The sequence below is a fragment of the Plecotus auritus genome, assembly GCF_963455305.1.
Source record: "Plecotus auritus genome assembly, chromosome: 5".
Lineage (NCBI taxonomy): Eukaryota > Metazoa > Chordata > Mammalia > Chiroptera > Vespertilionidae > Plecotus > Plecotus auritus.
The window spans coordinates 155,900,053-155,921,269 of NC_137776.1; the positions used below are offsets into that span (position 1 = coordinate 155,900,053).

Sequence of the window (21,217 nt, forward strand, 5' to 3'; positions counted from 1 at the left end):
CCTCTACCTTAGGACAAAGAAGTTTTAGCTGGGTGTAGGGTACTGCTGTTTTTTCAAAATAAAGTGAGGCCTCTGCTAAGGGGAACCTGCTAATTGGCGAGACATTGAGATTGGGAAGCTGTTTGTGGAGAGGTCCAAATTTGAGTAGGATAACGTCTTTCTGAGCAGAGCAGCCTCCCAAGCAGGGGCCTCCAGGAATCCAGGGATAGGTTGGAGGTTACTGCTTTTGTTCCATTAAGACCATGGGATGGACATAATTTCTAAAGACACAAGGTGGAAGCACTCGCCTTCTCCAACATCTGCAGCCTAGGAGATAGGAGAGGTTTGAGGAACCTGAGAGATTCCTGGTCCATTTTTAAAAGAAGTTTTGCCTAATATCTTGTCAGCCTAACTTGTATTTTAATATACACAACCTCATTCTTTATCCCCTTTTATTCACTTCTCCCATGCTTGCTTCCCCATGGCTATTGTGGGTGACTGCTTCTCACTTTAGGGTATAGGGTTGTGGCCTCCTAACTCCTGTTTTATCTGGAACAATTAGGCCTAAAATCTTCTTCAGTGGAGGATGATGTGTCCATCTGTCCCTCAGGGTCTGGGGTGGATGATCCTGTTGGAGAAGTCTCTATTCAGGTGGACTTGTTTACACATCCTGGAACTGGAGAGCACAAGGTCACAGTGAAAGGTGAGTGGCCTGGACTTACAGGTCTCACGCCATTTCTTGCTCAGTGACCTCATCAGTCAAATGCAGAGCCTGTTTAACCCAGCCCTCCAGCTTAGCCCTCTTCTATGGGGAGTGCCACCTGGGGCTCAAGAACTGGGAACACTTGGTGTAATCCCTCACAAGTTCCCCTTGTTTGGACAGTGGTGGCTGCTAATGACCTCAGGTGGCAGACAGCTGGGATGTTCCGACCCTTTGTGGAAGTGACCATGGTTGGCCCACATCAAAGTGATAAGAAGAGGAAGTTCACAACCAAGTCAAAAAGCAACAACTGGGCCCCCAAGTACAATGAGACATTTCACTTGTAAGTTATGGGATGGGGATTTGCAGGACTGTGGGATGGGGGTGAACTGGGAGGTAAGACTTGAGAGGGGAGAGGAGGGATGGGCTGAATGGCAGCTGGGATGAATTCAGTTGAAGATCCCCTCATTTCTGGCCTCCTACCTTACCCTGTGATCACAGCCTCCTGGGAAATGAAGAGGGGCCAGAAGCCTATGAATTGCAAATATGTGTGAAGGATTACTGCTTTGCCCGAGAGGATCGTGTTCTAGGGCTGGCTGTGATGCCTCTGAGGGATGTGGCAGCCAAGGGCAGCTGTGCCTGCTGGTGCCCCTTGGGCCGGAAGATCCACATGGATGAGACAGGCATGACCATTCTCCGGATTCTGTCTCAGAGGAGCAATGATGAAGTGGCTCGAGAGTTTGTGAAGCTCAAATCGGAGTCTCGTTCCATGGAGGAGGGGAGCTGAGCACCTGAGCTCCTGTGCCAACCAGATGGCACCAGTTCCACAAATCAGGGCCATGGGTGTTACTGTGTAGCCAGCCTAGGTCCTCATAGTGAAGAGGCTGACTTCTTCAGTTAAACAAATTTAAGGAAAATTTTGGGGTAATAGGAGTTTGTCTTTTCACAGAAAGGGTCATGAATCCCTGACCAGTAGGTCTGTGGTGCTAGGGGGTTACTGCATAGGGAGATTTTCCATAAGGAGAGAGGGACAGACATTTCTGAGAGTGTCACCCATTCTTGGTAGACACACCTCCACTCGACATCCCATGTCTACCCCTCTCCATACTGCACCTTATCCAGTTGGACCCCTATGTACCAATCATTAGAAGAACAAGTTTAGAGGGCCAGGAGCTTGTGCCTGGCCAGCTAAGTAGTCAGTTGAGCCTATAGGTATCACTGAGCCCTGTAGTCTGGATTGAAGTATAGCCAGGGCTAGAGCACACAGAATTCACACTGTCCCTTGAGCAGAATCCACTGGTTTTGTGTGCGTCCAGTGAGAAAAAGGCTTTGAAACTGAACAAGATACCTCTAGAAATAAGCTCTGTTATTCCCTTACCCAGTTTATATCTGTCGTGAGCAGAAGCAGGTTCATATGGTGCTTCAGAGCCTTGAGCAGAATATTCTTTGGAACCCAAGTACCAGAGGCTACTTTCCCAGGAGTCCCTCTACCTCACTCCTGTAGGAAGGGAAGTGATGCTTCAGGACATGAGAGGCTGTTTTTGTGTGTATGCATCTGCAGGAGAGGGGACTATATTTCCTTCTTGGGTAGGCCCCGAACAAAGCCAAAAATTTTGGAAATTAGTCTAGAAGGAGTTCTCACTTATGGCCACTGCCTTCTGGCTGTCCCCCCACTTGTAGAAAGAATCTAGCCTTTGACTTCACTCCTTTCCTTAGGTCAGCTGTGTCCCCCTTATAGGTGTTCAGCCCTCTGGAAGAAACTTGGCCTATGATCCCTCTATACAGGCTGGGTGGAGGAGGGCCTCAATATTCCCTGGGAGGTTAGAAAGAAATTCTTGCCAGAGGTCGGTCATGTGGACTTTCCAGGCCTTTGCTCAGAGAAATTACATGGTCCTTTAATATCCTTGGTAGCAGCTTCCTGGACTTCCTTCCTGGACTTTCTGAGGACTCTGCATTGTCCACAGCTGTACTGGTCATTACATTAAACAAGAAACTAAGCATATTTGCTGTTGTTAATTATTGTATGTGCCATTGTTACAAGAGATTATTGGCTAGTCTGTAATAAATTATCTTATAGCAGCCTTTGGGGTCTTGTAATTCTGCTAAAATGTGGAAAGTTGTAGAAATGACTGTCCTATATAATGGCATATTTTGGACCAGTGGACTTTGCTGCTCTTCCCACCCCCTCCCCAAACATACCTCTCACTCACCCCTGCCCCTGTAAGTGGTGGATAAGCAGTAAAGCAGCCAATGTGCTAGCATCTTGGCCTTAACCTGAGACCAAACAGTACAGTTAACAAAAGCATGAGACCCAGGGCATAAGCTTCCTGCAAAAGGTCCAGAAAATAGGAGATGGCATGTGTGAAAACTAGTCCATGCTCTGTCTTTCCTGTTCTAGAATCACAAGGCTTTTCTTCTAGGACAGACACAGCCTGGGCCATAAGAACAAGGCAGGGACCTCCTGGGGAAAGATGTGTCTCCAGAGGTTGGGGAGGGTTGAGGCTGCCTGTGTAGGACAGAGGTGTAAGCCTAGGAGTGCACAGTGGCCTTTCATGCAGGGAAATTCAAGGATAAAGTCTACTCCCAACAGGGAAGAAACAAGGTAAAAGTGAGGCCTCCTGGCATGGGAATCAGAGAAAGTATTCACCTACTCTCAACTTGCCCTGTCACCACTTAACAGGGTGGCACCCAAAGGGCACCCATTTATCCATTTACCTCATAGAGCAGCCCCCAGCTAAGGCACCTTAACTCAGGGAGTTATGTCTACTTTTCCAGCACTACCCAAATTCTCTGAGAAGGGAGCTAACTAGAGCCTCCCAGTTTCTTATTTCCATTTGCTTGCTAAATAAATCCTTACAATTCAGTTGCCCAGTCATTTTTAAACTTCTTCCTTTCTCAAACCAGTTGCCTATCATTTTTGCCTCAAGCTTACCTTTTGGGTTTTTGTTTAGTTTTGTTTTGTTTTGTGAAGCCCAAATTTCTATTTAAAAATGCTCAAGAGACTTTAAAAAGGCCCAAAGGCCCAAAAGCCCAAAGGTGTCCAGGTTTAATTTAAGATCAACCTGATTTGGTGTCTGTCCGTTTCTCCTTTGTGAGGCATCAATTTGATCCTTGTTAATGAAACAACTCGGTAATTCTAGTTGGATTGTGGTGACATCTTATGACTCCTAGTATCTGTCATAAATGGCCATCAGGTTATGAATGATGAGAAATGTAATACAAGAAATAATCACAAGATGTCTGCAGATTTTACTTGAATATCCTTTCTGAATTATTCGTTGCCACCAGGCCCAATGATGATAAATTTGAGTAGCGGTCATCATGATGAGTGTCACCTGCAAAGACTGGTGTTAAATGCAGCTCTTTCAGAAAGAAACCAGCAAACATCCTTCAAGATGAAACATCTCAAACTTACCTTTTGAATTCATTGTCTCACCTCAGTTACAATACCACAAGTGGCCCAGCCAGCATGGCTCAGTGGTTGAACATCGATTGACCTATGAACCAGGAAGTCACGGTTCAATTCCTGGTCAGGGTACATGCCCAGGTTGTGGGCTCAGTCCCCAGTAGGGGGTATGCAGGAAACACCCGATCAATGATTCTCTCTCATTGATGTTTCTATCTCCCTCTCCCTTCCTCTCTGAAATCAATAAAAATATATTTTAAAAGGGGGAAAAAAACCCACACAATACCACAAGTAGAGTAGTGGCTTGTAGTTCTTAATCTGGATTACTGCTGATCATCTGCCTCCATTCTGCCCCTGCCCTCTTCACACACTTTGGTCTCTTTCCTGTTAAAGCTATTCAATAGTTACCTATCATACGTAGTCTTTAGGCTTAAATTCCAAGACCCTTCAGGACAAGGGCAGGCACCCCTCACCGTCCTGCGGCTATTCTAAAGCACTTCCTTTGCAGTGGGGAAGCGGGGGAGGCTTCCCCCTGCTCTCCCCGCCTACCCCGCCGCTCAGCCCCCGCCATACACTCCTATCCCCTTACTGGAATATCCGCAGCCTTTTCCACTGCCTTCTGGGTTCTGACATCCTGACTTCCTTTAGGACCCAGCCAATCCTGGACACCCTCCACACAGTACTCTACATTGTTATCATTTACTCGGTCTGCCTGCTCCCCATCAGCCTGAATCTATCCAAAGGCAGGGTCTGAATATTTCATCTCCCTTCCCCATCTGCCAGAACAGAGAGGATGCCTAGGTACTTCAAAGCCAGGCCTGCAGGACTCCTTTGGAAATCCAGTGAAAGAGGGGGCGTGGTCGGAGGCGGGCTTGTGGGGGAAGGGGCGTGGTCGGAGGCGGAACCTTGGGGCTCCACAGCGCCTGCGCATGAAGGTGCGTTAAGATGGACGTCGCTGGAATGGACGTCTGCGTGGCGACGGTGAGCAAGAGGTGCCCGAAGGTGGCCCTGGAGAAGAGGTTGTAGCCTTCTCCTTCCCAACACTGAAGACTCTGTCCCTATACTACCTGACATCCGTACCCCTCTGTGTACTTTTCAGTACCTGTCCATGTCCATCCCCGGACTTTATTGTAAATTGTTCTCCCAGTACTCCTCGAGGTTACTTCCCTTCCCTATACTTGAATCAATGTGTTTTCCAGACTTTAGGGAAAATGTATCTGTCCAGATACCTAGCAAAGGGGATCTTTATCCCACATATACCTCCCACAGGGTACCCATTTATCCAGTTACCTCACAGAGCCGGTCCCCAGCTAAGAGGCACATTAACTCAGGGAGTTTGATCTACTTCTCCAGCACTATCCAAATTCTCTGAGAAGGCACAAATCTTATACTATATTTGACTTGAAAGTGGCACATTTGTTGTAATTTCTTTCTCATAGGGCAGGGGACCTACTTTATAGGAAAAGTCAAACTCTGGCTTGCAGATTTGACTCAGTAGCTAACTTTTTAAAAACAGATACCACGTTTTAAAATGCAGATTTTTAGCTTTCTGAAAAATTGAAGGATCTGTTAACTCTTAGCTCACATTCTCACAAAGTGACAGGTGGTTGGAGCTGAGAAGCAACTGGTAAATTAGTTTACTGCCGTTCATTAGACAACATTACTCCTTATTTTCTGATTTGTACTAAGTTTTACAATTATTTGCCTGTTACTGTAGGCATTTGCGTTTGTGATTCCTGATGTAGGACTTAATTTCTGAATCGATACTTTGAGCTCTTGATGGAAACTGACATACAAAGAGGTTGGATTTGTGTTTAGGTTGTCTTTTGGTTTCTGTAATGCTCTGATTAGGACCAGAGATCATCCTAGTAGCTAAAACCCAAGGTGAAATCTGAACTAAAATCGTTTGTTTTTAAATAAGAGAATTCAACCAAAATATCTGTAGGTTGTTCCCTGGTGCATTTGATCTTGAAGAAATCCACTGTGTTAACTCCTCTCTGATGAGATCAGGGCAAGGTATTGTTTCTTTTTGAATACTGGGTTATAAAAGGGGCCTGGCTCTGGTCTATTCTGAAAGTGATGTCTCAATGGTGCTGTCTCGGTGCCAAAACACACAGATGGTAACACTCTTCTCTGAGGGAAATAACAGGTCTCATAATGTCAAGAGTGGGAGTGTTCTGCAGGTTGTATCTAATCAGAAGTAGAACAGGACCTTTCACAGTGGATTTTTAAAGAACCAAAAATCATTTCTTGGAGCATAGTGTATGACCCACCCTGAATGAATCTGCCATACCAAGAAGCAGAATGGTAAAGCTGAATAAACAACATGGAATAATGGAGATGGCATAACACCTTGAATACTGATCTCAGCTCTGCTACATAATAGTCAGGGATCCTTGATCTTTAATTTCTCAGAGGCTGTTTTGTGCATCTATTAAATAGAGCAATAATTCCTGCCATGTTTACCTCAGAGGAATCAAATGGGCTCATTAAATGTGAAAGCACTTTGAAAACTACATTTTCTCTAAGTGTATAAGGCATTATTATTATTATTAATGACATTCTGGGTGCTGATTAACTTTCAAGGTATTTGTCTTGCTGCTTCCAGGTTCAAAATCAACGAATATTTTGCTGAGTACATCCTGTGTTCCAGGTGCTCATCTAGGCATGGAGCCTAGCATTGAACAAAACAAAAAACCTTGTATAAATTTAGGAGTGAGTCATCAGCATATTGGGTGTCTACTAAGTACCCAGTGCAGTATAATAGCATAGTAAAGTAGTAGGAAGAATCTAGATTATGGATTTAAGTCTGCCACTAATATAGCTGTGAGAGACTCTTTCCCTATGTGAGACTGAACTTCCTCATCTGTAAAATAAAGAGGTTATACAAGGTAAACTCTAAGGTTCATTCCAAATAAAATGTATTTCCTTAGAGATTCTAATTGCTAAAGTTCCTTACCCATAAGGAGTTATTGTACTGCTGGGATGATCAGACTAACAAAACTGAACAGTCCTAGAACTTCAAGGACAACAGAGTGCTAATGTCACACTAGCTTCAGCACAATAGTGGTTACAACAGGATTTCTCTGTAGGTAATGGAGCATATAAAAAGATTTCCTGGAAGACCAGGTAGACCCAGATTGATGGGAAGCTTTGGATTAGAGGAAAGGAAGGAGATTCTATTGTAGATATTGGAAATTGAATTATTTGAAGTACAAAGGAGAAGGACATGCCATTCATTGTTGTCCTAGTGTATAAGGCAGAATCCTTGCAGAAAAAGGATTGCATTCAAATATGTTTATTTGAATATGAAGAGAGTTTAACCAAAGGGCTATTTACAGAGGTACAGTTATTATTAAAATAACTAGAATGGAATGGTGAAACACAACAGGGCAAATCAGTGGCACTCCTCAGCCTGAAGGGAAAGAGGAGAGAGTGTTGTTACCCAGAGCCTAGCTAGAGCTATAGTCTAAAAGAGCTATGGTCATAAGTGCTAAGCAGCCACTGTAAGAATTTAACAAGGCAGAGATGAAGCAGAAAAACAAATGCCCTAACCTTTCTTCCTGTCCTCCAGTCTTCAGCTGGTACTTCCCATTGGTAAAACCCAACAGAAGCCCAGGGGCAAGATAGTCTGGGTGATGTAGTTCACAGAGGTCAGCTTCCCAGAACAGCACAGAGGGAGTTAAGCAGGAGGAGACAGCAAACACGAAATCAAGGGAAGGAAAAGTCACCACCATGCACTTTTCCCTCTCTAAGACTTAGTCTCCTTAGCTGTGAAGTGAGGATAGTAAAGCCTTTGTCCCAAGGTGATTGTGAGGATTCTGATATGAGATGTGAAGGTGCCCAGCACAGGGCCTGATACATATTAGAGGCCCAATATATTGTAGTCCCTTTCTTCCTTTCTGAACATGCCTAAATGACTCCTTGGCTGAAATACATTTTCCAGTCAAGGTCTCAAAGTGTGGCTGGAACTGAGTTAATGAAGTTAGAATAGTAGGAGGTAAAGTCACAACATGTAGGTCCCTCTGGCTCATTGTAATGACTGGCTTTTAACAGGAGTAAGGTAGGAAGTCATTGGAAAGTTCTTCAGGCTAGTGTGACTTCTGACATCAGGGTTCCTGTCATTCACTAGGTTATCACTTGTTTATTCAAAAATATTTATTTAGAACATACCACATGTTAGGCACTGTTTTAGGCACTGGAGATGCATTGATATATAGTCCTTACCCTTGAAGACAATGTGGTCTTATGAAGGAGACAGACAATTTCCATTTCAGATATAAATGTTAAGATAGGAGTGAACATAGATTGTACCATGGGAGCTCATAGTAAGGACACCTGACCCATTCTTAAAAGGCATCCGAAGAAGACAATGTAAGCTTAATATTACCCAGTAGCACTTAACCAGGTCTAAACAGAGGAAAATGGAGTTCTACCATTTGGAATAGTATGTGCACTTGGAACAAATAAATAAAAAGTTGGTGGTATGCTGGGAATTACAGGTCGTTTATATTTACTGGACAGTTAGCTTTGAGCAGGAGGATGGTGAGCAATAAGACTAGTAAAGTAGGCACGAACATGCTACCAGTAACAAGCTGGAATTAAAATTGAAATACGGAATGGCCTCCTGAATAATCAATGGAAAACTCACAGGACAGAACCCTGATACCCAAGGACCAAAGATGGAGACCACATAGAGACTGGTAGGAGGGATAGAGGCGTGAAAGGGCTGGCCAAGCACCCACAGATGGCAACTGAAGTCCCGGAGGGATATCTGAGCTGGGGGTGGGGGGCCGGGGGAGGGGAAGAGAGTGCCGCTGAGAACTCTGGGATCTAATCCCGAAGCTGGGCTCCCTAGCAGAGAGCACCAAACTGAGGAGGGTACCCACATAACATCTAGCTGTGAAAAGCAGTGGGGTGCTGTCTGCCAGGGAGTGGCAGCTGAAAGTTCAGGCACCCTTTTATTTATTTATTTTTTATTTTTTATCTTTTGAAGATACAATCAACTTTTTTTTTTGCGATAAAAATTTTTTTTAATTGTTTGAAGTATTACAAATAGTAGTACATATGTCTCCTTTCCCCCCCCCCACATTGACCTTCCCCTGGCCTCCCCTTCCCCCCAGTACATGCCTTTACATGCCCCCCCCCAGTGTTTTTTATCCATTGGTTATGCTTATATGCATGCATACAAGTCCTTTGGTTGATCTCTTACAGCCCCCCCCCCCCCACCAACCAACCTCCTCTGCCTTCCCGCTGTAGTTTGACAGTCTGTTCAATGCTTCTTTGCCTCTGTATCTATTTTTTTCCCCATTTCATTCCTTTAAAAAATCTTGCCTCTGCAGACTAGAAATAAACATATAATAACAAAAAATGTTTGAGTCCCAATTTCAATGTCCAACTGTTCTGAGTACCCGTTTCAATGTCAAACAGTTCCTTAAGTGTACTTGTCAGCAATGATATCTGGATGGTGGGCACATGGTGGCAATGCAGGTCCGACCCTCTCTGGTTTTGTCCTAGGCAACTGGCTGCATCGCACAGCTGCTGACTGCTAGCGTAGCAAGGCGTCGTCAGCATCTTCCATCTCTGGACTGTTTCTCCTCTTGTCTTCGTGGTTGGAGCAGACCTGTCAATTCCTCTCTGTTGCAGGAATCCACATGGTCTTGGAGTTGTTTTCTTTATCGGGGGGATCTCTGCCCTTCCCAGCTGCAAACTGTCTCACCAGCTGCGCCTCCTTCACCAATTTGGGCTGAATTCCACTCGTTCCAGCTGCTCCCTTTATTTGCTCCAGGACAAGGCTCAGGACACATCCGTCTATTCCGCTGCCATTTTATCTCTCTCTCAGGCACCCTTTTAAAGGGCCAATGCACAAAAATTCCCTGTGGAGCCACCCATCTTGTGCTCTGGCAGAGGAAGGGTGAAGTGGACTGGAGCTGTAAGAGCAGAACCCAGGAAGGGGACTTGGGGGATAGAGCTCAGAAGGCAGACACCCCAAGTTTCCTGGGCTGAGTCATTCCCTTAAACAGCAGAGGACATCTTTCCCACATAGATATCTGCCTTGCTTGGGGAGAAGACAGTGGACACACCCTATTGGAAAACACCTTGTCCTGAGGCCACTTAAGAGATTAAAATTAACAATTAGCCTCCAGGCAGAATCAACTGCCCCACCCTGTTGAAAAAAACTCTCACCACACCTGAGGACGATTGCCTGGGGGTGATTCAAGTCGGAATCCTATTAGTCTGTAGATAGAGGCAGTCTCTTGAGGCTTTGAGTCTTTGCCTGATCCAATTAGTCAGAACAGCCTTTAACACTGTCCTGCACTAGAGATTGAGAGGTATAGAGGATCTACCTAAAACATAGTCACAAACCCAAATAGACAACCAAAATGAGGAAACAAAGAACCCCCAAATGAAAGAACCAGCGAATTCTCCAGAAGAAGAGACAAATGAAGCAGAGATAAGAAATTTATCTGAAACAGAGTTCACAGTAATGATGTTAAAAATGCTCAACGGTATGAAAAAAGATATAGTAACTAGGAAAAAAGAGTAGTCTGAGATAAAGAATGACATAACACAAAGAACACATTGGAAGGAATACTCAGCAGATTAGGGGAAGCTGAGGATCAAATCAGTGAATTAGAAGACAAGAGTTGAAAATATCACTCAATTAGAGAATGAAAAAGAAAAAAAAGAAAAAACAGGAGGACAGCTTAAGAGAGTTGTGGGACAATATGAAATTAACAATATTAGAATAGTAGGTGTGTCAGAAGAGGCAGAAAGGGAGAAAGGAATAGAGAAGGTGTTTGAAGAAATAATGGTAGCCGAAACCAGTTTGGCTCAGTGGATAGAGCGTCGGCCTGCGGACTGAAGGGTCCCAGGTTCGATTCCGGTCAAGGGCATGTACCTTGGTTGCGGGCACATCCTCAGTGGGAGGTGTGCAGGAGGCAGCTGATCGATGTTTCTCTCTCATCGATGTTTCTAGCTCTCTATCCCTCTCCCTTCCTCTCTGTGAAATATCAATAAAATATATTTAAAAAAAAAAAAAAAAAGAAAGAAATAATGGTAGAAAACTTCCCTAACCTGGTAAAGGAAAAAGTCACACAAGTTCAGGAGGCACAGAGAACCCCAAACAAGAAGAACCCAAACAGACCCAGACACATCATAATTAAAATGCCAAAAATTAAAGTCAGAGATTCTTAAAGGCAGCAAGAGAAAACTGTTACCTACAAAGGAGTTCCCATAAAGCTGACACCTGATTTCTCATCAGAAACTCTACAGGCCAGAAGGGAATGGCATAAAGCACTCCAGGTAATGGAAAGCAAGGATCTGAGACCAAGATTACTATATCCAGCAAGGCTATCATTCAAAAGAGATGGTCAAATAAAGAGATTCCAAGACACACACACACACAAAAAAAGGCTAAAAGAGTTCATCACCACCAAGCCAGCATTACGAGAAATGCTAAGGGATTGCTGAGAAGAAGAAACAGAGAGAGAAACCTAGCCATACAAAATTAAAATGGCTATAAATAAGTACCTCGCAATAATAACCCTAAATGTAAATGGATTAAATGGTCCAATCAAAAGGTGTAGGGTAGCTGAATGGATACAAAAACATGACCCAACTATATGATATCTACAAGAGACCCACCTCAAAACAAAAGACACAGGATGGAAAGTGAAAGCATAGAAAAAATATTCCATGCAAATGGAAATAAAAAAGCTGGAGTAGCAATACTCATATCTGACAAAATAGACGTTAAAAACATCATGCTAAGCAAAATAACCCAGTCAGAGAAAGATAAATGTCATATGATCTCACTCATTTGTGGAATATAATGAACAACATAAACTGATGAACAAAAATAGATCGGGGGTGGAGGGGGAAATATACTAGAATATAATAGAAGTGATTCTGTTATTTGCAGATTTTTAATATTTCCTATAACTTTTGTGATATCATACTAAGTACAGTTTTGGTAATATTATTATACTTAAAATCCTTTTATTCTTGAAATATTAAGGTTTATTGCATGTAACATTATTATATTTAAAATAGCTTTTCTTGAAATTAAAAAAAAAAACCTGAAAAATGAAAGACTAGTAAAGTAAGCAAAAGCCAGATTATGAAGTGGAATTTAGATTTTCTCCTGAAGGCAGTGGTAGATTTTTAAGCAAAAAGAGTAACAAAAAGACAGTATTTTAGAGAGATCGCTCTGGCTAGGTAATAATGAAGTTATTTGAAGTGGGGTTGCAATGGAGGGTGAAAAGGTGCAAAATGAGACAAGAAGGCTAAAGATGGTAGCCTGAACTTAGGGAGAAACTTTAGGGTTAGAGGGAAGTAGATGACTATTCCAAGTTAACTCTCTATTAATGAAGGAGAATGTACAGAATTTCATGATTCATTACAAGTGGGAGAGTGAAAGAGCATTGTCAAAGATAACTCTCAGATTTCTGGCTTGGGCACATAGGTAAATCATAGGACTAGTAACTGATGTTAAAGACCAGAAATATAAAAGCACAGATTTTGGGTATATGACAGGTGGGAATAGAGATGGTGATTTCAGTTTTGTAAATGTAATTTTTTTTATTGTGGTAAAATACACATTAAGTAAACTTTGCCATTTTACCATTTTAAAAAATATATTTTATTGATTTTTTATAGAGAGGAAGGGAGAGGGATAGAGAGCTAGAAACATCAATCAGCTGCCTCTTGCACACCTCCTACTGGGGATGTGCCCGCAAGCAAGGTACATGCCCTTGACCGGAATCGAACCTGGGACCTTTCAGTCCACAGGCCGATGCTCTATCCACTGAGCCAAACCAGTTAGGGCCATTTTACCATTTTAAAGTGTACAGTTCAGTGACATTAAGTATATTCACAGTCTTGTGCAACCATCACTACCTAGTTCCAGAATGCTTTCATCACCCTAGCCCCATTAAGTAGTCACTCATCAGTACGTGTAGATTTTGACATCCAAATATAGATGTTAAGTAGACATTTGGATATGTAGTACTGAAACCCAGGATAAAATGTTAGGCTCAAGGTACAGATTTTTGAATCATTAGCATGCAGATAGGGAGCTCTTAACCTGGGGCCACCACTGATATGTATATATATTAAAATCATGGGGGTGATTAACAAAACTCAGAAAAAAATGACCAGTGGAGAAAAAAAAAAAAAAGAATGAGGATGGAACCCTGGATAATATTGAAGAGGTTCAATGGGTGTTATCTTGAGTATAAGAAATAAAATTCATGTCTGCCTCAAGATAGGTAAAGGCTTTTGAAGGGCAATGGTATTTCCTACTTGTTAGTTTTACCTCACTTGGTTGCCTCTGCCCAACACATATTTCACAAATTCATTCATTTGTACTCTTAAATAAATCATCTCCTTAGTTTACTAGTCATACCTTTTTTCTTACTTAGTCTTAATTGGCCATTAGTTTGGTGGGGTATCATTACAAGATCAATAATAGAGTTAGCTAAGTTGTCAACAAATGTGTGTGTATCTTGTGGATAAAGCAGCAGTTCTCAAAGTATGGGACTAGAACCAACAGCATCAGCATCACCTGAAGTTGTAAGAAATGTAAACTGTTGAACCCCACCATAAGAATGAGAAACTCGGGGGTTGGAACCCAGCCTGTCAGGTGATTGATGCATTCTAAAGTTTGAAAACAACTGTGCTAGACTTCCTGGCCAATTTTTTCAGTCTATAAATAAAACGGGGGTTCCTGGTTCTGTCTTTAACTTTTATATAATAAAATCTGGATGCAACATTTTGCAATGTCTGATGAATTAATTATTCATGAAAAAGTTGTCTTGGAACATTCTTATCCATCTGTGACCTTCACCATTCTGAATTATAGATACAAATATTATTTCCTGCATATTATTTTCCCTTTTGGTGTGCAGTAGTCATCTTCAACAATATACATTCTAAACTGTGAAAAGGAAATAATTATTTCTGTAAACACCCTTTCTTTACCCATCCAGTTATTTGTTTTGGAATCTCCCAATCTTATGCTGAGTCATATCCTTGGCTCTGGAGAGTATGAAATGAACCTCACTGAAATTACATCATTCTCTCTTCTCTACCACCATCAAGAATTTTTCAACTACATGGCCTTGCTTAGAGATGCAGTAATTATATACAAATCTCTTAGGTTCAGTAGCCATAGTCATAAAGAAACTAGAAGCTACAGACTGAATTTGGAAAGAATTGATCTTGGTCATCAAGGCCAATTGAGGGAAGTTTTCAGCTTTTGCTAGTCCAAGGGATAAACCAGGTAATACAGTATTCTAATAGTCTCTGTCTTTCCACAAAGTTTGTACACGAATTGAGGACATGGATGATGTTTTATTTATTTTTGCATCTTTGACCATGTCACAACAATACATACTCTGCACTCAGTAAACACTTGCCAAATTTAATTCAGAAGTTAAAGATTTTAATTGTGGCTCTACCTCTAAGCCACTGCGAGTTAATTGACCTCTGATTTCCTCATCTCTAAAACAGATCTAATAAGTTTTGTACTGTCTCCTTCCCAGTGTCTTTATAGGAATTTAAAGATGGAATATATATGAAGTACTCTTTAAAAGTCTAGAGAGCTCTGTAAAGGTGAAATTACGTAAGTTTTGATTCAGATGCTCTCTACCTTAGAGGAATATTTGGTTCATTCTGAATTGTGGAGAGAGAACTCAGCACAGTGAGCTAGAAGTCGGTGATCCTTATCCTAGTCCTGATTTCCTTTAAATTCTTTGGATCTTAGTCTCCTTTGATCTCAAATGAGGAAGCAGAGATCAGGTTGGTTCCCAACCTTGGCAACATGTTGGAATCACGTGGTGCCGAAAAATACTGATGCCTGGAAGCCACTCCCATATATTTAATTTAATTGGTTTGGGGAAAATTCTGGGCCTTGAGATTTTTTTTTAATTCCCTGTGTGTAGCCAAGGTTTTGCATTTTTTAAATCAGCAAAACCAGTTAGATAAAATCTTACACAAAAATCCAGGCTACAACACACATATCAGTGAGGCTTCTGCCGTCTTCTTAGGACATTAAGCTCCAACTGCCAATCCCTTTTTCTTGTGTCCCATTTTAGAATTCATGCTTCATGGAGCACTGTTAGAAAACCATTGTAATGGACAATTTTCAAAATCATTTACAGATCCAAACAATGTTATGACCTTTTGCTTTCTCACAAGAGCTATGTTCTGTGTTTTTCTTAACACCAATTTGATCCATTGTCAGACTGATTATTATGGAGATTAGCTTTCCATTTACTTCCTTCTGATTACCCTAACTCTTTTGCCTCAAGATGATGAGTAGTCTAAAATTCTTGCTGCCACCCTCCCCAGGTAGTCTGATCCCATACATCCAGGGAAGGAGTCAGGTGTCTATGTTTTCCACAAGGACTTTTCATGTCTCTTTGAAACAGCTGGTCTATGGACCACACTTTTGGGAAAGATTGCTCTAAGGGTTTGTGGGTCAAACGTAAATAAGGGATGCTGAAGTGTTGGGACAGATTAATGGATTTCCCCCTGAGCTCAGTGCCTGATCTATCAAAGAGGAGCATCTGGGTATTTAAGACTTTAAATTCTACTTCGGCCAAAACCGGTTTGGCTCAGTGGATAGAGCGTCAGCCTGCGGACTGAAAGGTCCCGGGTTCGATTCCGGTCAAGGGCATGTAACTTGGTTGCGGGCACATCCCCAGTAGGAGGTGTGCAGGAGGCAGCTGATCGATGTTTCTCTCTCCTCGATGTTTCTGACTATCTATCCCTCTTCCTTCCTCTCTGTAAAAAATCAATAAAATATATATAAAAAAAATATATTAAATTCTACTTCGTATTTGACCATAGTTCTCAGTTACTGCCCTAAAAACCCGCTTCACAACCATCTCTTCATCTGTGGGCAAGTCTATAAAGAAATGATATAGTATAGTAGTCAAGAGCAGTGAGGCAAGCAGGGATTCAAATCTAACACTGTAACTACCACGTTCTGATTGTATGATCCTGAGTAAATCACTTAATCTTAAGTCTCAGGGTATTTATTTGTAAAAGAAGAAGAAAAAGGGGAAGGGGTAGGGGAAGGAGGAGGAGAAGGGGGAGGAGGGAGAGAAGGAGGAGGAGGAGGGAGAGGAGGAGAAGGAGGAGGAGGAGAAGAGTGCCCTCTTTCTAGGCCCAGGTGTTAGTGAAAATTAAACAAGATTAAATATGTGAAGCACATAGTAAAGTGTCTAGTACACAGTAAATTTTGATAAATGGTAGGTATTATTATATCAGCAGGACCTGGACTAACTGACAAGGAGTTTTTTGTTTTATTCTTAGGTGGTGTTTCTCTGAGATGAAATACATAAAACTTTATATTTCAGGTAAGTGCTCAGCTTATATCTGCTGAGATATCCGGAGTTCACCAATCAATAATGGTGTTTGCTTAGTACTACACTATCCCATGTTCCACCCACAAAGCCAAGAAATGGACCGCTTGTGCTCTCAGAGCATTCATTAAAGGATTGAACGAAGCTCACCAAGAAACTTTTTACAATTTTGGATCTCTAAGAAATTTCTTAGTGCAAAACACAGCTTGACTTCCCTCTGGATGGGCTTAAGACTATTTTTTTTTTTTGCTGTAAAGAAAATAGTTATAATGTTGAACTTGAGATTATTATCAAAAATGGTTATTACCACTGGTGATATTACTTCACATTTGAGAGTAATGTTTGAATGTTCTTTTTAGAGGGAAGTGAGAGGAACATTCTACTTGAAGACTTGAGGCAGACAGGTAAGTGATTTAATTTTGAAGTTGTTTAAAACAGAAAGCTATGATATCAATGGAGGAAGTGGTTTTTTTAAAATATATTTTTATTATATTTATTTTTTAAAATATATTTTTATTGATTTCAGAGAGGAAGGGAGAGGGAGAGGGAGATAGGAACATCAATGATGAGAGAGAATAATTGATCAGCTGCCCCCTGTACACCCGCTAAGTGGGGATGGAGCCCACAACCCGGGCATGTGCCCTTGACTGGACTTGAACCCAGGATCCTTCAGTCCTCTCTATCTACTGAACCAAACCAGCTAGGGCTCAGTTCTCAGGATATGTACACACAAATGGAATTGCTTGATTATATGATAATTTTAATTTTTAGAGGAACTACCACACTGTCTTTCATAACAGCGGTACCATTTTACATTTTCACCAACAATGCATAGGAGTTCTAATTTCTCCATATCTTTGCCAACACTTCTTTTCTGTTTTTGTTTTTTTCAATACTACCCATCCTAATGGGTGCAATGGAGCATGTTTTGGACACAAAAACCTAGAAAGATACCCTGCAACTATGGTACATTTTAAGAGCCTTTTAATGCAACAGTGTATGGAGAGGATACTATTAAGGGCACAGGGTAGAATCAGATACCAATAACCACCCAAGCTGGATAAAGTTGATAATCTCCTCATGAAAATTAAGGGACCTCCAGATATATAATCAATATACAAAAATCAATAGTTTTCTTAATAGCAGTAACCAATTAGAAAATATATTGGAATAAAAATTCTATTCACACTAACAACTTAAAACATGTAAGAATAAATATAAAAAGAAATGCACAAAACCTGTATTAAGAAAACGGTAAGACTTTATTGATGGACAAAATGATGGCCTGAATAAATGGCAAAATATAGGTATTCTTCTGGATGGAATACAGAGTAAAAGCGAAGGTCCTTACAATAGCCTTTTAGACCCTATAGACCCTCCCTCTACCCTCCCTGACCTCCTCTTCTACCACTCTGCTCCTTACCTTGCTGTTCCAGTTAGTCTGACTGTTCCTTCCTAATGTTTGTTGTCATTATTCCTCTGACTTAAGCTCTTTCTACAGATAGCCCCTTGGCTAATTCCCTTCTTTCAAGTTTTTGCTCAATCTCAATTTTTCCATAGGCCTACCTTGATCACCCTAGCACCTCCTCTCACTCTCATATTCATAATCACCCTTATCTTACTGTTATTTCCCCCTTTTAATATAGCATTTATCATTTTCCAACATAATTTATAATTTTTTATTATTTTATTGTTTATTGCCTGCCTTTACTTGCAAAATGTAAGTTCCACAAAGATAAGAATTCTTTGTCTGTTTTGTTCACTGATGTATGTCAAATGCTAAAATGACTGGCACAAAGTAGGTGCTTAGATGCTTAATATATATTTATAGAGTGAATGGTGAAAAATTTTGATGTTGAAAATATGTCCATTCTCTCCAAATTAATCTACAATTTGAAGGAATTCAATCTAAAAGTCGCACAGGAATTTTTAGGACATGACAAATTGATTTCAATATTCTTTAGGAGAAAATGTAAGAATAGCATAAAATAAAATTTTTAAAGAAGGACAAGGAGATTTTTCCTACTAGATATCAAAACATAACCATGAACAATGATTACCTCTGGAGAGAGAAGTGGGAAAGAGGGATGTGGTGAATATTGTGAAAAGAATCCCTAACTTAAATCAAAACTTAAGTTGTGGCACATTCTACAAAACAACTGTCCAGTAACCTTCAAAAGTATTAAGATAACAAAAAACAAGAAAGGAATGAGGAACAGTCACATGTTGGAGGAAATATACAACTAAATACAATGTGGGATCCTGGAATTTTAAAAAAGTACAATAGTGGAGAGAATTGGTTAAAAAATAGTTTATGCACTTCAGTTAATAGTATTGTGCCAAGGTTAACTTCTTAGTCTGTTCGTGGTTCTGTGGTTCTATAAGATGTTAACATAAGAGTAAGATGGGTGAAAGGTATATGGAAATTCTCTATGCTATTTTTGGAAATCTTCTGAAAATTAAAAATGATCTCAAAACATTTTTTTAAAATGTAGTAACCCAAATTGTACCGACTCTTTCAATAAGGGTATTTTAAAAATTACTTTTCCGAGTAATACAGGAAGAGTATTTCCTATACAGTTGGTATATTCACTTAAAATGTTTAGGACTTCTGTTATTATATATTGAATAGATACAAAGCTTATAACATGTGTAAATTGTAAAGGGCAACAATAAGATGAGCACAAGTGTGGCTGGAAGCTCTCAGCATGCTTTTCTCAATCCCTTCCCTCCTCCCTCTCCCTAACTTCTATTCTGAATTCTATATTTTTTATTCTCTTGCTTCTTACAGGCTTACCATGAAAATATGTATCCCTAATGATATAGTTTTGCATGATCTTTAACTTTATGAAAATGAATTAGTACTATACATCTTTTTTTGCAATTTGTTTTTTGTAAATATTATATTCCTGAGATTTAACAATGTTAATGTGTATAACTGTAGTTCACTCATCATCACTATTACGTAGCTTTCATTGTATGGACATACCACAAGTTATTTCTCTATTCACCATTAATGGCTATTTGGTTGGTTTCAAGTTTTGCTGTTATGATCAATGCTACTGCACAGCATCCTTGTATATGCCATTTTATGAGAGTTTCCCTAGGGTATAGACCTAAAAATGGACTTACAGGGTAAATGTTTCATCAACTTTACTAGGTAAGACCAAATTGTTTTCCAAAGTGGTTATCTGATTTTTAATATCACCAACAGTATGTAAGTGTTCTGGAAGTTACATTTTTCTCTCTAACACAATATTATTAAGACTTTAAATATTTTGCCAATCTGGCAGGCGTATATATTAAAATTATAAAGCACTGCCATTTATTGATTGTCTACTTTGTGCCAAGCAAAGTGGCAGACATTTTCATACCTTATTTAATTTTATCCTCTCTCAATTCTTTCTCTCAACCCCATAATGGGAACTAATGCTGTTCTTAGTGTATAACACATAATTACCTCTCTCTGAAAAATTTATTTCTTAGTGGGTCTTTCTCTTTCATGTATCTAATTTTTTATTTCCTGTTTCTTTAAAAAAAATATCTTTTTAGAAGAAATTTGAGGCATGAAATAGTTAATAACTTACCCCAAATCACATTATCATTATTTAGTAGCCAACTTTGAAATAAAACCCAGTTCTCTGGCTCCTAATCCTTTCCCCTCCTGCCCCTCTGTCTCTCCACCGCCCCCCACATCCCATTTGTTATCTCCCTTCCCTCACATTCTTCCATCCCTCTTCTGAGATTAAATGTACTTTCCAGTTGGCTGCTATGTAATGTGATGTGCCTGCAGAGAATGTCACAAGATTGGGTGAGTGTCTGATTCCAGCCAAACAGTCATTACTCATGTGCCCACTGGCTTAGTGCCTTCTAACCATTTCACATTCTAAGCTGTGCTACTGTGTGGATTTGGCCCAACTGCCCTCTCAAAACTGCTTGATGGCCCTTCAGGGATTGGAGAGAATCCAGAACTTAAGGACATCCCATCCTTGGCTCTCCTTTCTCAGCAGCAGAAGGAACCCCAAGCCTACCTAGGGGGTATAGGCAGCTGAGAGTAGGACTGGGTGCTTAGAGAATGGTAGGAGAACACCGATTCTATCGACAGAAGAAATAGAAACCTTAGGTTGGGGTACAAAATTTGTAGCTAACAAGCACAAGTGAATTTTATTCGGCCTGCACAATGTTTAATTTTCTTTTTCGTATTTGGATACTTTTATAGAAGGCATGCACTCACCAATTTGTCACAATACCCAGCACTTTATTTTCTACTGTTTCATACCTAACTGCTGTTAACTCCCTGACTCCTGAAGTTATTTGATGCAACTGTATCCTTAAGGAAGTCACTTGGAACTCACAGAGGGCAGAACTGGAATCTCATTCTCATTCCAAAGTAATCGTAGTTGTCCAGGGTTTTGTTGTTGTTTTTCTGGCAGTTGAATATCTCTTGGTTTCCTGGGAATCCCTTTTACTTGGACTTTACACTTCCCTCAAGTGATTCCCGCCCCTCCCCCCCAATCTTTCTTGTTTGGGATGATTAAGATGAAAATGCCTGTACAGTTTTCTAGTCTTGGCTTATCCACACGTAGTGAATTAGGACACCTGAAAAAAATTGATTAACTAAAATATACTTTATTGGCCTTTTCTGAATTGGGTTAAGGAGGGATTTTCTGTGTAGCAAACTCATGGGATTTGATAAAGTATAACTTTTAAAAGGTTAAGGAACATGACTGTCATATATATATAAAATGAACAGGTATC

The 21,217-nt window shown here is 40.7% G+C and overlaps 2 protein-coding genes across 12 annotated transcripts in view; both read left to right on the forward strand.

The window, feature by feature from the left end:
* LOC308249258 (protein unc-13 homolog B) overlaps window positions 1-2,760 on the forward strand; it is a 159,182-nt gene extending 156,422 nt beyond the window's left edge. For 7 of the 11 annotated variants that reach the window (XM_080670300.1, XM_080670299.1, XM_080670301.1 and 4 more), the window contains 3 exons: window positions 590-682; window positions 863-1,022; window positions 1,181-2,754. In XM_080670300.1, coding sequence (XP_080526426.1) covers window positions 590-682; window positions 863-1,022; window positions 1,181-1,466 — 539 coding nt within the window. In that variant the 3' untranslated portion in view covers window positions 1,467-2,754. Of the gene's footprint in view, window positions 1-589; window positions 683-862; window positions 1,023-1,180 lie in introns of all 11 variants that reach the window. The other 4 variants (XM_080670291.1, XM_080670292.1, XM_080670295.1 and 1 more) reach the window with 1 other exon arrangement.
* A 2,270-nt stretch (window positions 2,761-5,030) lies between these two features.
* Window positions 5,031-21,217, forward strand: part of LOC308248346 (phospholipid-transporting ATPase FetA-like) — a gene marked incomplete at its 5' end in the record, with an annotated part of 81,102 nt that continues 64,915 nt past the window's right edge. The window contains one exon of the mRNA XM_080668312.1: window positions 5,031-5,066. Within this exon, the coding sequence (XP_080524438.1) occupies window positions 5,031-5,066 (36 nt within the window). The remainder of the gene's footprint in view (window positions 5,067-21,217) is intronic.